Raw genomic sequence first — 15,903 nt, 5'->3', positions numbered from 1 at the left:
GATATAATGCAGTTGCTTTCTTAGTAGACTATAGTATAGTATAAACATAACTGTTACATGCACTGGGAAATCTAAAAAGTACTTGTGACTCGCTATATTGTGATATTTGCTTCCTCATGATAGTCTGGAACGAACTCAGTATCTCAGGAATGCCTGTACGTTGGGGGAAAGACTTGTATCTGTTAGGGCTTAGAAATCTGTTCTAGAAGCAGTTGGGCAAATACCTTATCCACTTCCTCCCAGCCTCTGTGGTCCATGGTAGACGTTGCTCACGGACTCTGGCATTCTCCCTGCTAAGTTGGTGAGCAGGTGAAACCTACTTGCTGTATCTCAGACAAATTGGGACTCCCAGTGCTCTGGAAGAGCCTGTGGTCCAGGGAAAGTGGGCCTAGGCATTGGGAGGAGACTCCCCACCCACCACTCTCCAGCTGTGCAACAGCAGGTGGGTCACTTAACTCCTTTGAGCCTCTGGTTTCCTCACCTGTAAGATGGGTGGATGTGAGGGTCACATGAGATCATAGATGTGGTGTCTGCCTCTGCCCACCAACCTGTGTCCTCATTTCTCCTCAATAGTTGGTGGCTCTCCCCTACACCCACCCTGCCATCCCATGAGCAACCCTCAAGTCCACTTGTGTCCTTTCGTGTTTCTCTGCCTACTTGAACAAGAGTTGTCTCTCCTACATACCTTAGTCATGTGAAGGAAAAAAGTAGTGTGTTTAGATTTTAAAAGAAACTGTTGGGAATCACTTTTAAATAATTCTACTGCAGAAGGAAGATCATGAAGTGAATTCTAACACCATCAAGGCCAGGTGAACTTTTGTAAGTTTTTCATAGAGTACCTTTATGTGTGTCTAATGCAGAAGTTAGGCTCTGTGACTCACTTCTGCCAAAACTTGTTCTGTTTATCTCATGGTTTGGGAGGCCCCATGGCCCCACTTGCTCCTGGCAGATTGACAGCATGGGACCTTTGGGCCCTCTTGGTGTGCCAGTGGTGTCTCGCTTCTGTACTTTCCCAGGTTAGGATGCTGCTGTTCCAGTCTGGTCGGCTCTTTGCCACACCACTGTAGCCCCTGAAACTAAACTGCCATGTTTTCAGTTTTCTGGACATTTTATAGGCTGACATTGGTCTCCTCTTTTTGTTACAAAGGCTACCCAATAATAGGCCAATAGCCAAGGTGTTCAATGGACATTTTACGGCCTTTGTCATCCTCATGCTGCTGACAGCATTTAGAGGTGAAATGGACTTTAAAAAATCGACTCAACAAAGATAGCTCACTCTGCCTCTTCCTGGTCCACACACTTTAAGCAAGGCAGTTTGGTCACTGAATGTGGCTATCACCAGAAAGGGATTATCTCTGGACTATCTCCTGAGTAAAGGTCAGGTCAAGGGGGTTGGGACTCATACAGACTATTTTGACAATTTTGGAATTCTGTCCTCATCATTCCTGTGTATGATGCATCTTTGCCCTAACAGCAAGCCTGGGCACACCTGGTTGGTGCACCCTCCTGATGGCAGCCGACTAGAAAGGGGCCTCGGATTAAAGTTAACACTGGTTCAGCCCCCTACATTCTTTCTCGGACGACTAGTCCCAGGTCATGAAGACAACAGCCACTGGGTCATTGAGTGCTCTGCCTGCCAGGTCTCCCTACAGTGGCCCACATGGTCTCTATAAATTTGTAAAAATGTTTGTTCCATTCACATCTGATCCTTCCAAACAAAAGGTTTGAGTGTGAGTAGGTCATGACAAAGATGACTCCCATCCCAGAGTCACTGGTTTGCAGGTCCTCGGAGGGAGAGCAACAACCTGGCACTTGGGGAAGGAACACTTCCGACTCCAGGAGGTGAGGGGGAAGGGGGGGAGCAACCAGTGCTCTTTCCTCCAGATCCAGCACCTGGTCCAGCTGAGCCCTGCGGCACCTGCAGCTGGCAGCGTGACCCGCAGACCCGGCCAGTCCTGAACGAGTCTGCTGCGCCTGATGCCACCAGCAGCGGGCCTGAGTGTGGGCCCCACCCCTAGACCTTTACAAATGCTTAGACCTGCTCAGTCTTGTTTTAATCTGGCTGATAACATAATCACACACTTCCTATGCCCACGCAGCCCTGGGCTATGCCATGTATGGCAATTGAGGTTGCATCTACTCAGTGGCGCTGCCCATGTGGCTTACCCAAACCAGTGCAGGGGTGTTCCAAGTCAAGTTTAACAACGAATCATGTCCTGTGCCCAGTACTCTGAGCCTTCATGTGGGAAAGAATGAGTCACCATGTCTCTCCATCGGGCCTGAGGGCTACTTTTGGACCTTGCAATTATTGGCAGTGGCACCAGAGGTCAGCAGGTTGGTCTGAACTCCCTTGTGTGGGTCCTAATGGATGACAGACTGGCCTATTACATCCTGGCTGTCTGAAATCAGCCCTGATTGTTCACAGCTAGATGAGTCCAGGATCCTGGATGGCAGATTGGCCTTATATCAACAGGAGTCACTGCCTCTTGGTCCTAGCTAAATGCCATATGAGACAAACTGAGTGAATTTGGTCCCGGCCTCTTGTCAGATTAATCCAAGCCCCTGACGGCATCCTCATGCGAAAATTCACTAGAAGCCAAGAGGGGTGCACTGTTGAGAGAGAGTGCTCCGTGGGGGTCTTGTGCACTACAGGTCTTGCTGGGTGTACCAAGACCGCACAGCCCTGGCAGCTGTTTCCCTGGGCCATTTCTCAGGGTTGGGTTTGCAGCGAGCACCTTGAAAGATGAAGTGATGTAGTGGTTCCCTCTAGGACAAAGAGCAGGCCTGCCTGCTGCTTGCTGTAAAGTGGCAGGTTCCCATGCTCAGTGTCCCTCTTGTGATGGCAGCCACCCACCGCAGGTGTGGGGTCCATCTGGACCCTCTGCTTTGCTCCCAGGGGCAGGGGAAGTCAACACACATGTTGATGCTTATGCTGCTTGCTGTGATGTCTCTGACCCAGGAGTCTCAAGGGTTCTCCCAGCATTTTGGAAACAGTTACAAGGCTAATTTATTAGCTTGTAAATAGAATGAAATCAAATCCCAGACACAACAGTCAGCTGGGCAGAGGCCAAGCTTGGGTTTCCCTAGCTGGGCTGTCAGCAACTTGGCACCTCCCAAAGGATGCTCTGCTGAGATTTTTTCTGGTGATTAGTATTCCAGAACATCCAGGGCTCAGTGCAGCATTTCTGTCTTGTGGGAAAGGAAACTGAGTCTCTGCATACTGTGTGCTTAAGGTCAGCTATCTCCTGGGATGTGGTTAGGCTCAAAGGAAACATCCCAGAACAGGGATTATGATGTTTATAGAACTGGGGTGCTGTGGTCATGCAAGCTTCAGGAAGGAGATGAAACCGGGCCTCAGCAGTTCCTCTTCCAACTGGTCATGTCGGTCCTCAGACATGTAGGAGCACTGGATCGCCACAGAAGACTGTCTCCCAGCACTCTGCTTCTCGGTCCTGTGCCACTAGAGCTGGCATCCAGAAATCTCTTCCTAAATTGCAGTGATTAAGTAAAAACGAGAGGGTTGGAGTGACCCTCTGTAGAATGTCTACTGGTGACATGTTGGAGAAAGGGTAAGCTGATGTAGCAGTGAATGACATCGGTGTCACAGGTCAGTTGGGAACACAAGTTCCTTTTTCCTACAAAGAAGACTTTGCTTGTACCCTTAGGACCAAGTCATTTTAGGCAGAAATAATGAGGAAACAAGCAGGGGAGGGCAGTGCCATTAGATGCCAAGGGCAGGCAGGGCCTGGGAAGACAGACATAAGCCACTGTTCGTGCTCCTGTTAACCATGGGAGATAAGCACTGAATGGCAGAGAACTCATTTTCCAAAGAGCAGATGGACATGCCCTTGTCTTAGGGGCTCACATCTATATTTTTCTTCCAAGCATTTATGTCCAACTTCCCAGCTTTAATCTCTCCTCCATTTGTAAACCTTCCAGAGTAGGAGAGTAAGGGACACTCACTGCCACCAATAAGGAGTAGTGATAGACAGGTTTCCAGGTCCCAATTTCCCCCTTCTTCCTCTTGTTAATAGAAGTCCCCAGGTTTTAGCCAGGTTTGTGGCTGCCCAGCTAGGGACTCTATTTCCCTGTCTCCTTTGCAGTAGGATGTGACTAGGTGTCTAAAGTCCTTACTGAAGGGATGTGTGCTGCCTCCAGGTTGGGTCCTTAAAAGGAAGTGGTGTGCCCTCCATTTGCCCTTTCTTTTCCTGGAGGGATGTCCAGTACCCAGACAGAAGGAGCCGGGTCCTGGGATGGTCTCAGGGAGCTGCCTGCTCACCTGCTCTGGTCTCCCACAAGCTCAAGCTTTCATGTGAGAGAAAAGTGAAGCTCTCCTGTTAAGCCTCTGTCTTCAGAGTCTCTGTGAAAGCTGCCACATCCTAAATATATAGGAGCGATAGGTGGGGGTCTGGAGGACCAGGCCAGTTCTCCCCGGACGCATTCACTCACCCCACTTACTTAGCAGTGAAGAGCTATTTCGTCTTGGGTCTGGAAGATCCCACACTGCTGCCCCCCACCCTACTGGCCCACTGTCCTCCTGTACCTTTTAGGGTTCAATTGCTTCATATATAACATGGGGGGCCTATTGCTGGTTTCATGAGGAATCATGAGATTGTGTTTGTGGATCATAATAAAAACAGACATTTATTGAGCATCTATTTACCTTGTCCCAGACAGGCTCTGCAAAACCATTTACCTTATGAGATAAGTTTTCCTTTTGCCAGGAGGACAGTGAGGGCCAGAGTGACTGCTCCACAGAGCAGTAAAGGGTAGAGTGAGACCTGTAAGCAGATTGGCCTCCAGAACACAAACTCACAGCCACTCTAAGCTTGCTCTAACCTGCCATTACCACTGCCTGGTATCAGGTAACCCAGTTCACCAGATGATAGTGAGCACCAACTCTGAGTCGCACCGTTCTGGGCGCTGAGCAAAGCAATAAAGTCCACACCCTTGTTACGCCAGGAGAGACAGGCACTTTCTCTCATATCCTGTATGTGGTTGTCAGCAAAACCATAATCATCATTCCCCTCTTCTCACACAGAGTAAAGACCAAAGATCTCTGATTTACAAGACACTTCCCCCATCCCTCCTCTTCTACCTCTCCCCCTCCATTCTCTGCCACTCTAATCTTGCAGTTCTTCCAACACACAGGAACATTTCTGCCTCAGGGCCTTTGCACTTGTTATTCACTCTGCCTAGATATGCCTCCATATGCTTGCATGACTTGTTTCCTCACCTTCAGATTTTTACTCAAAAAAGACTTCAGTGAGGCTTCCCTGATAACTATCTGAAATCCAACATTTCCTCAACATACCACATAGTTATTACCTAGTCCCCTTTCTTGCTGTATTTCTCAGTACATACTACTTTTTAAAAATTGAGTTATAAGTTATATAAAACTCACCTATTTCAAATGTACAGTTCAGTGATTTTTTAAAATAATTTTACCAAATGGTGCAATTGTCACCATAAATCTGTTTTAGAATATTTTCATCCCCTTCTACTAGTAAGATCCCTCACAGCCATTTACAGCTAATCACCATTCCTACACTCAGCTCCCAGCAACCACTAATCTGATTTCTGTCTCTATAATTGCCTTTTCTGAATACTTCATATGAATGGTATCATATAATATGTAGTCTCTCGCATCTGGCTTCTTTCACCTAGCATGATGTTTTCGAAGTTCATCCATGGTGTAGCATGGATGAGTTCATTACTTTTTTTTGCTGAATAGTATTCCATGATATGTGTAGATATATCACATTTTGTATATCTATTCACCAACCGTTGGACAGTTTAGTTTCCAGCTTTTTCTAACACACTGTACATTCTGCTTTGTTCCCCCCACTAGAATGTCAACTACACGAGGCTGGAATATTTGATGGTTGTGTTCACCTCTGTACCCCCAGCATTTGAATTATGCTGGACACATAGTAGGTATTCAAGAAATATATCCTGAAAGAATAAGTTAGAATAGAGATAACTTCAGGGAGTGGTAAGCCTGGGCTATGTTGGCCATCAAGCAGGGCAAAGGCGACAGAGTGATGGGACTCCATGGAGCCAGCAGTCAGGGCAGGCTCCTATAAGGAATGGACTTTGGAGCAGGCACCTGAATGCACAAGGCCAATTATTGCACGTTCATCATCAGCCCCAGGCCTCAGCCACCTGCTCCTGTGCCACTCCTGCAGGTAAGGGCAGACAGCTTGGTGGCAGGACTGGGTTGGAGAGGGACTCCCAAGGACACCTAGCCTCACAGCAATGCGAGCAGGTGATGCAGGCCCTCCCTGCCCCCAGCTCTTCCCTGAGCCTGCGGGGCCCAGCCCAGTGTGGGGAGGGAACGGTGGGCTGGCCTGGCTGCCCCTTCTGCTGAGTGCCCGCAGGGTGAGACGGAGGGGCCAGGCACAGCCTTGGACTTGAAGCACACTGCCTGGGTTTGAATCCCAGTTCTAGCCTGTTCATTGCTCCATTTGCCCCTTGTCATCTTACTTAACTGTTTAGTTCCTCAGTTTTCTCATCTGCAAAATAGGGAAAGTAACCATACTTACCTTTTATTTGAAAAGCAAACATTATTTTATAAGCATTTACTCCTAGTAAGTAACTGTGTGCAGGCAGGTTCTAGGAAACTTAATTCGTTTGATTGTTATATCAACCCCATATGGTAGCTGTCATTTACAGATGAGGAATCTGAGGCACAGAGAAGTGAAGTTAACTTTCCCCAGATCACCCCGCTACTAAATAATACAGATGGGCTTCAAATCAGCAGACTGGTTCCAAGTTCATGTTTTTCACTCCTTCAGGCACTGCTCCTCACCAAGCCAGAGGCATTGTTAAAGGGAGTTAATGTATGTGAAGCCTCTGGAACAAGAGCCTGGCAGGTAATCAGTACACAAGGAGTGTCAGGATTACCACAGTACAGAGGACGCAGGGAGGCACCCTCCCTCATTTCTTCAAAACAAGGATCTGACCCTTTTAGGGGAAGCAGGTAACAGCTCTAGTACCCTCCTCAGAAATCTGCAACTTGGCCCACACATTCTTTCCCTAGCCTCACCCACACAGCCCCAACTCCACTGCCAAGGCTCACTGGGGGGGGGGGGGGGGGACATAGTAGTTAACTGTCCACCCTCCCCATTTCCCAGGGACAAGTTGGGCGGTGCTGGGGAGGGGCTGTGAGTCAGGACTAAGGACTCTGAACAAAGGTTAGGGTGGAGCTCCTCAGAACTCCATAGGCAGACTCACTGCCCCTCCCCATGGCCCTCCCCCTGCCCTGAGGCACTGCTGGGCCCTCTGGCCCTGCAGACACACCTTTTCTCACTTACCACCATGGAGTTCGACCTGTCAGCAGGTGCGCTCCTGGGGAGTCTGGAAGCTTGAGGGGCAGAGGGCCAGATTCAAGCCCAGGGACTGCCTCCCAGGGGGCATTCCCTGCGTGGGCACCAACCCACCCAACTTCTCCTCTCCGCAGCTGTGGAGTCCACCTCCAAGAAGCCCCAGGCAGCAGGCCACATGGGAGATGCCAAGCACAGCCCCCACAAAGTTCCCGGTGGGTCAGCTGATCACCTGAAGGTAAGTCACCTCACAACCAGGCACATCCCAGGGGCGGTTGCTTTTGACCCCAGGCCCCTGCTAGGTCTGGGGCCTCCGACTTGGGGACTGGGTAAGGGGCTCCGGCCTAACTGTCACGCCACCAACTAGCATCAGCACGGCCATGGCCACGGCAGCTCCTCCGATTCCAGCAGCAGCTCCAGCGACTCGGAAAATGAGGCTAAGGTGAGAGGCTTCTCCCTTTTCCAGCGGGTGCCTGTCACCCCAGGTGGGGGCAGAGTCCCAGCCCGCAACTCTGGCAGACGTCTCACTGGCGGAACCCTCTCTCCTCTCCCACCCCCACCGTCCTCACCCCGACCCCACAGCCCGGCACAGCCGGCTCGGAGAAGCACAAAAGCGCCCCGGGCAAGGTCAAGAAGCCAAAGGTGAAAAAGGAGAAGAAGAAGGACGAGAAGAAGAAGGACGGGAAGAAGAAGGCTCCCCACTGACGGGCCTGGGCGGGGCTCATTAAACCTCTCGGCCTCCAGGTTGCCTTCCGGTTTCGAGGCGCCGTGATCCGTCCCCAACCCCGCCTGTCCCCTTCCTCCTGCCCCCTCTCCGGGCCCGGACTGCCCCCTGCCGGGCACCGCGCGCCAAGGAGAGGCAGCTCACGCCGTGCCCATCACGGTTTATTGTTTCTGAAACAGTGGCCGCACTGCGGGGTGGGGGGTGGGGGGCGGCCTGTGCAGCTGGAGATCTCAGCACCTCAGCGAGAAGGGAAGGGAGGGTCTCGGGAGGCGGGGCGGACCCTGTGGCCGGCAAGGGGCCGGGAGATGAGCGGCTGCAGCTCGGTGGCCGCCAGAAGCAGCAGCTGGAGGCGTCGCGGGGCCACCCTCACCGCACCAGGTGGAAGGTGAGCCAGTACATGAGCAGGGGCTGCGCTGCCGCCACCGCCATGGTCAGGTACATGCGCAGCTGGTTCCGCGCCCCGCGCACCGGGATGCCTTCGGCCGCCGCATCGGCCAGGATCTTCAGCCGAAGGGTCCGGATCTGGGTGGGGAGGGGATTCACCTTTGAGCCTGGCCATCCTTCCAGACTCGCTTTTCTACCCTTAATAGGGCAGCTTGCCTCAAGTCTCTGCTCCTGGGGAGCCTTTGTTTCCCCCAAATTTCCTAGCACATAGTAAAGGCCTGCTCCTTCCCAGGCCTTGGGAGAATATGTGAGGGTTCCAAACTCAAGGGTGAGGCCCCTAAGTGAGTGAGGTGGGGGGACTTCATATGAATACCCTTACTGAAGGGGGTGGCCAGGCTTGGCCCTTTTGCTGCTACCTCCTTGTGTTGACCTCTGACAAGTTTTTCAACCAGAAATGCCTTTTTCCCCCCACTCCCCTTAAACTTTTAAATATAACGACATCTAAGTCAAAGTTTACCTGAGGGGTAGATCAAGCCCACCAGTCTCTAGGTTTGCTCTCTGCTCCTCACATACATCCACACTAAAACCTCCTGTACCCTGAGGTGCAATTATCATCATCCCCATTTCACAAAAGGGGAAACAGGTTCAAAGTCTATCCAGGATCCAGCAAAGCTTGGGGTCAAACCCCAATGCAGCCTAGTGCTCTTAACCAGCACCTCCACTCCAGCTGGAAGGACTCTCAGAGAAGCTACTTCGCAGGTACTGAACTATTCATCCTAAAGGAAATTCTGGTAGGAAAGCCCACCATGTGAGGAGAGTGGAGTGAGGCTGAGTGCCCACTGTAGCATCCTGGCTGGCTCCTCCTCTTCCTTCAGGCCCCAGCTTGAGCACCCCCTCTTCCAGGAAGCTCTCCGGACCCCCAGGCTAGGATAGCCACTCCAGGACTCCTCTGTTCAACTATGCGGCTCTTGTCTAAACTCTGTACTTGACACCCTCTGCTTGGATGCCTCCAGGGACCCCCAATTCTGTCCAGGAGGCCTGTGCCCTCAGTCCCACCCTCCGCTGAGCCCCAGCTTACCATGAATACAAAGATAGACACACAGCACCAGCCCAGCACCAAGTAGTAGCCAATCTTTCCAAAGAGCAGGCCCATGAGGACCCCGCCAATCATCCTGGGGGCAGAAGGAGAGGGAAAGGCCAGTCTGAGGTAGAGGCCCCAGGGCTGGGGGCCAGCAGTGGAGAGGCAGGAGGGGTACTCACCCAACATATTTGTAGCCCAAGAAGGCCACCAGGTCGATAGTGGTGAGGTCGGTGTTGACAGTGACAAGGTAGAGGCTGAGCAGGATGGCCAGCACCTCCAGTGTCAGCCAGGCCAACGCAGAGCTTGCTTGCAGCCCCAGGAGGTCTGGGGAGAACCTGCCGGGACCCAAGCTACGTCATTCAGTAGGCTGGCTCAGACCCTCCCTGAACATCTGCCTGGGCATAGTCTGCGCTGGGTGGGGCTGGAGACCCAGCAGTGACCAAGATGGATCTGGGCCCTGGCCTCCCAGAAATCCCATTCCAGGAAAGGCAGACCTGTCCTCAGTAATAGCCTAGAGAGGTCAGGGCTGGATCAGGGCAGCACAGGGCAGGGGAGGTGCCTGACTCAGTTGGGGGTGGGGTGTCAGAGACAAGGGCGACACTTGAGCTGAGGCTTGAAGGAATCAGGAGCTGATTATGGAAGAAGGACCTTGGTCTCTGCCTTATCCCCACTGCCTCAATAATTAATTGACTCTAATGACAACTGTCTTCCATGACACAAAGGAAATGAACAGGGGCCTATGAGGCAGGGGTGGGGGACTGACCCAGGCTGGAGGGTGGGAAGGCTTCCCTGAGAAAGTAACATCAGAGTGGAGACACCACGAGTGAACAGGTGCTCAGCAGGTGTAAGGGAGGAACTTATTCCTGAGCAAAGGGAACTGGATGTGCAAAGGCCCTAGGGAGGCAGCCCAGGCCCTCTGGAGGAATGGGAAGAGGACCAGAATGGTGGAGCGGAGAGAGGCTGCATGGAGGGCAGGGTTGGGCTAAGGAGCTGAGGCTTGTCTGGGGACAGAGGGGCTAGGGACAGCTAGCTGTTCTTCTGAAACAGGGTGGGACATGGCCAGACCTTCCTCTCAAACAAGACCTTCCCAGCTGCTGCTGGAGTTGGGGTGCAGGGAGTGTGCGGGGCAGGACAGATAGGAGAAGCCAAGGAGAAAGATGGATTTAGAGTCAGCAGCACAGGGTGTTGGGATGGGCCACACATGGGTGGGAAAGAGAGGGAAGAGGTGACCCTGAAAGTGATAGCGCAGGCTCTGTCTTGGGCCAACTGGGAACACGGTGGGTTTGTTCTGAGAGAGGGAAACCATGAGACCTTCCTGACTGCCCCTCAGCCCCTCAGGACCACACCACTTAGCCTACTCCAGGCCTTCCCTTACCTATCCTGGGTCCCCAGCGCCAGGCCAGCCACCAAGATGTAGGTGATGAAAGCCATGGCTGTGGGAGGCAGACACAGAGACACTGGTCAGAAGGAGGACCGTCCTGGGCCTCCGGGCACCTAAACCTCTGCTTGAGACAGCCCACCCAGAGGGAGGAGGGCACCGGGTGGTGGTGGGTGGGGTGAAACCTGGGATGTAGAGGTCAGGAGCGTTGATGTCAAAGCGGGGGGCCACTGGTGTGTCCTGCTGGTACTGCACCTCCCAGTCCTGTGGGGAGAGTGGGGGGAGCAGGCAGGACTGGGGACTGGGCTCCTCCTGCCCCGCCAGCAGGCCCCCTCTTGGGGCGAATCTACCCGCCCTGCCTCTCATACCTGCCCCAGCCTGTGATTCACCCCGGCCCAGAGGCTGTCTTCCCCTCAGGGGGCGATGCTCACCTGGTGCAGGTAGGGGAAGAAGAGCAGGCCCAGCTTTTTGCCCACATACATGGTGTCCACGGCGAAGTAATACTTGAGCTTCGTGACAGGGATGAAGCGGTCGATCTAGGGAGGCAGAGCTCAAACCTGAAGCCCTGGCCCCACAGCCCCTGCCCGCCCCCTACCCCTGCCAGCCTGGCCCACTCACGTTCTTATCCACCAGCTCCTTGCCCTGTGCGGCTAGGCTGCTCCCGTAGGCCATGGCCATGTTGGACACAGGATCTGCCAGGAAGGCTGCCTGGGGCGAGGCGGAGGCTGCAGGGTAGCCCAGGCCGCTGGGTCCCCGCTGGGCCCCATAGCCCTGGCTCTGGGTTGAACTCGTGTCATCAAAAAGCTGGTGGGGGTCAGCCATGCCTGGCTGGGACACAGGGGTCCTCCGTTTCGAGGCTGCAGGGAAAGAGGGGTGGGAGCCTCATTCATTTTGCAGGAGCTCTCCCTCCCGCTCCTGTCTCAGTAGAGCACTGGTTTTGATGGTAGATGGGTCATTTAGTCAAGTGCAGGTGGCCTCTGCCATCCATCCATCCATCCATCCATCCATCCAAATAACAATAATGATGATGATGATAGCTACATGTACTGAGGTTCACTGCGCACAAAACCCTGTGCTAAACCTTCCACAAACAAGGTCTCTATCCATACCTTTCTTCGTGCTCCCTCTCACTCATTCCACTCTAGCTGCACGGGCCTCAGTGCCACTGAACACACCGGGCACACTCCCACCTCAGGGTCTCTGCACTGGTGGTTCCAGTACCGGCTCTTCCCCCAGACATCCTCACGGCTCCCTCCTCTCCTCCAAGTCTTGGCTCCGTGGGGCCTGCCCCAGTCATCCTGTCTACAACTGCATCTTCCTTGGTGGCACCCCAACTCCCTTTCATTTATATCCATAGAACTCAGCACCAACTGACATACTGGCTATTTCATTTATTTTGTTTGCTGTCTGTCTCCCCTGCTCAAAGGTGAGCCCCCAGGATGGGGATCTTTGTTTTGTTCGTGGCTGAAGCCCTAGCCCCTAGAACAGGGTTAGAGTAGGTGCTTGATTAAAAACTTGATGAATAAATGCCAGTCCCCATTTACAGGCTCAGACAGGCTAAATGACTTGTGCAAAGGGCCAAACTGAGGAAATGACAGAGCAGGAGACCAGCCCAGGCCAGCCAGTTAAATATTACAATATTTCAACCTGAATTGAGCACTTACCACATACCAGGCTGTGTTCTAAACACTATGGATTAACTCATTTAATTCTCACAACAGCCCATTTTGTGTGGTTGACAGTATCATCCCACTCTACAGACGGGAAAAGTGAGCCCCAAAGAGGTTCAGGGCCCTCGCCCAAAGTCAGACAGATAGCATGAAGCAGAGCCCAATTTCAAGTTTTTTAAAGGTCCCTCTGCTTCATGTGGGGAACAGACTCGGGAGGTGGGGACAAGGAGGAGAGATGTGGTCCAGGTGGAAGAGTAGGATTGGGGGGCAGTGGTGGGGAGGGGATGGGTTGCTTCTGGATGGATTCTGGAGGTGGAGAGGCAGGATTGCCAGATGTGTGCTCGGTTGGAGGAGGGTAAAGAAGAGGGAGGAATCAATGCTGTCTCCTAGATTCTGGTTTGAGTGATAGAGTATATGGTAGTGCTGTCTACTGAGATGGACAATATGAAGAGGGTGGATTTGAACGCAGCACTCTGGCTCCAGGGCCCTAACCTATAAGCAATGCTGTCACAATAAACATTTACTGAGCTCCTCCTCTGCCAGGCGCCATAGTGGGAACAGGGTGGTGGGATTACAGTGGGATGGGGGAGAGGAATCCAGTGCTCCACATCATGACTCTCTGCCCCTCAGTCTTCTCCTCTGTAGAATGGTGTCAATAGTCTGGGGCCAAGTGACACTCATAAACTGCTCAGCCCCTGGCCTGGCCCACAAACACGTGGTCAATCCCATCACCTATTATCAACTACTTCTTCCTCTTTGTTATTTGTGGCCTGAAAACAGACTCAGCAAGTGGTCAATCCCAAAGCAAGCAGCACTGGCCCTGGCTTACTTGTCCTCAAGCACCACTTCCCTTTTCCCTCTCCCACTTCTGGCCAAAGGGCTGGCTTCCTGGAAGCTTTGGTGCCAGCCATTCTTCCCTCTCTGTCACCCCCTCAGCCCTTGGCATTTGGGGTTCTGCTCTCCCTGGCCCCCTCAAAGGCCACTGCACTACCAGGCCAAAGCCATGATTCCACTCTCCTCCAACTGAAGCCCTCGGCAGGATTGGCGCCCTTGCCCCCAGTGTCAGCCTCCAACTCTGCTCTCTTGGCTTCTGAGACACTCTACTACCTCTTTCTCTTTCCTGTCTGAGCCCCACAAACCTCGACTGAGCACCTCTGTGTTAGGCTCTGCTGCAGGCCAGGGAGATACAGCAGCCAGAATCACCTTTTTAAATGCAAAAGAGGATATTTCGTGCCCTCTGCCTAAGATCAGCGCCCAATATGCTGAAAATAAAATCCAAATGCCTACGAGGGCCTGCAGTGAACAAAAAGGGGAAAACTGCCTTCATGGGGCTGACAGTCTGATGGGTCCCTCTCAGTCACTGATTTCTCTCCAGCTCCCTGAAACATGTGACCCAATTTTCTACCTTTAAGCTTCTCTTCTGCCTCTTACCTAGGTCAGTCTCACCACACCCACAGCTTTCACTAAGCCACCATGTGCCCTGGGCTTCCTGGCACTGCCCTCTGGCTGCCCCTGGGCCTTTACCTCTGACATCCAATCAGCCAGTGGCTAGTTCTCACCCACCCTATCTCAATGTCACTCTCCCTTCAAGACCTTGTCATCTTGCACCTGACTTAAATGTCCTCTCACCAGGTTCCCTTGTTCATTCTTAGCCCCAACAATCTTCTTTCCTATCAGCAGCCAGAATCATCTTTTTAAATGCAAAAGAGGATATTTCGTGCCCTCTGCCTAAGATCAGCTTCCAATATGCTGAGAATAAAATCCAAATGCCTACGAGGGCCTGCATGACCCAGCCCTGCCAATCACCCTGGTTTGCTACCACTCCACCCAGCCACCATGGCTTCTTCTCAGGCTCCTGCAAAGCTCCTCGCCCCCTCAGGCTTTTGAACACACAGTGCTATCACCTTGGAACACCTTCCCACAATCAACACCTGCCAATAAGCACTCAGGCCTCAGCTCAAAAGATTCCTTCTCAGAGAGACCTTCCTTACTCCCCAATATAAAGCACTAGCCTGGCCTTGTTCTTTCTCATAATATCCGGCAGTTCTTATTTCTCTTCTGAGCACTTATCATAAGCCCTACATCTGTATTCATTAGTCTGTTTGTTTATTTGGCACAGGCCTCCCATGATTATTCCTCTCACCACAAATCCCCTTCAAATGGCTAATTCCTCATCATTGGATGTACCTCTCCCAGGAAGCTTCACTGACACGCCCACTTTCCTAATCTGAGTTAACATAACACCTCCATCCAAGATGGAACCACTCTGATTGTGTTTCTCCCATCCCTGCCCTGACCCCTCTGACTACACGACTCTCTCATCAGAGCTCCACAGTCCATAGACTGCTGCTGTCTTCCACTCTGTGCTGATAGCTCCATGAAGACAGGAACCAGGACTGAAGGGCACAGCTGTATCCCCAGCATCACACCACAGAGCCAGCCAGGCATCTTACAAAGGTTGAAGGGAGGAATGCATGCATCATATTTTGAGTCACATCCAAGATTATTCCCTTTACAGCCCTAATTATATCCCCAAATTATCTTTCTGGCTTGTTTGCTTCCTAGTTTAGTGTCTGTCTTCCCACTAAACTCTGAGCTGTAAGTTACCAAGGACCAGTGCTATGCTTACTACCACCAGGTACCTAAATTCCAGCACTGGGCCTGGCACAAGGGAGTTGGAGCAAGGTACGCTGAATGAATAAATGAGATGCACACAACTCACGGAGATGAAAAGAAACTTAAAGAGGGATAAAAATTCATAGACATGGGAAAGGGACTTAACACAACAGATACAGGTTCAAATCTTAAATGAGGGGTAAACACGGCCCTCTGCGATCACGCAGGGCTATGAAAGCCATCCTAAGGAGCGTGGGGAAGAGAGCCCGAGGCCACGGAAGGAGGGGGAGCGGAATGGATGGCTAACACAAATGAATGAAAGTCGCGTTTTTCTACACGTCACACAATATCCTGCCCAAACTTGTTTTCTTCTAAAGGAATTTCCTAAAGAAAAGAAGAATCGAGCCCAACGAGCCCCCTACCCGGACCTGGCATCCCTACGCTGCGCACACCTCGTAGATCCAGATCCCTGACCTCGTGACCTCCGACCTGAGGCGACCTCGTCAACCGTCGAGGCGTCCCCGTTTCGCCCCGCCCTCCCGATCTCTTCGGCCGGCCACGTACGCCACTTACGCTGCCGGGGCGTCCCCGCCGCCACCAAGCCTCCTGGGTGCATCCTTCGCCACCGCCGCCGCCGCCGCCGCCCCAGCCACGGTTCGAAATGTGCCCGCCCGGCTCCCGTAGCCACGCCCTACCGGCGACACGACAGCCAATGGGCGTCACGA

At 52.5% G+C, this 15,903-nt stretch overlaps 2 protein-coding genes across 4 annotated transcripts; one reads left to right on the top strand and one right to left on the bottom strand.

Moving 5' to 3' along the window:
* The first annotated feature begins 5,874 nt into the window (after positions 1-5,874).
* C9H19orf33 (chromosome 9 C19orf33 homolog) lies at positions 5,875-8,068 on the top strand. Of its 2 annotated transcripts, none has more exons than XM_032486147.1 (4): positions 5,875-6,982; positions 7,463-7,563; positions 7,693-7,767; positions 7,908-8,068. In XM_032486147.1, the coding sequence occupies exons 2-4, from the start codon at positions 7,504-7,506 to the stop codon at positions 8,028-8,030; spliced, it is 258 nt and encodes an 85-aa protein (XP_032342038.1). In that variant the 5' UTR covers positions 5,875-6,982; positions 7,463-7,503; the 3' UTR covers positions 8,031-8,068. The 2 variants fall into 2 exon arrangements, with proteins under 2 accessions (XP_032342038.1, XP_032342037.1); XM_032486146.1 differs by lacking the exon at positions 5,875-6,982 and adding an exon at positions 7,193-7,342.
* A 124-nt stretch (positions 8,069-8,192) lies between these two features.
* On the bottom strand, positions 8,193-15,903 carry YIF1B (Yip1 interacting factor homolog B, membrane trafficking protein). Of its 2 annotated transcripts, none has more exons than XM_006180420.3 (8): positions 15,752-15,903; positions 11,511-11,749; positions 11,324-11,428; positions 11,078-11,156; positions 10,890-10,947; positions 9,694-9,849; positions 9,512-9,605; positions 8,193-8,571 (listed from the first exon to the last, which is right to left on the bottom strand). In XM_006180420.3, exons 1-8 carry the CDS (start codon positions 15,792-15,794, stop codon positions 8,416-8,418), a joined length of 930 nt encoding a protein of 309 aa, XP_006180482.1. In that variant the 5' UTR covers positions 15,795-15,903; the 3' UTR covers positions 8,193-8,415. The 2 variants fall into 2 exon arrangements, with proteins under 2 accessions (XP_006180482.1, XP_006180481.1); XM_006180419.3 differs by having other exon boundaries at positions 15,743-15,879.

This window comes from Camelus ferus, chromosome 9 (assembly GCF_009834535.1).
Source record: "Camelus ferus isolate YT-003-E chromosome 9, BCGSAC_Cfer_1.0, whole genome shotgun sequence".
NCBI classification, from domain to species: Eukaryota; Metazoa; Chordata; class Mammalia; order Artiodactyla; family Camelidae; genus Camelus; species Camelus ferus.
Note: the sequence above shows the minus strand (reverse complement) of the source record. Positions and strands in the feature narration are given on the sequence as shown.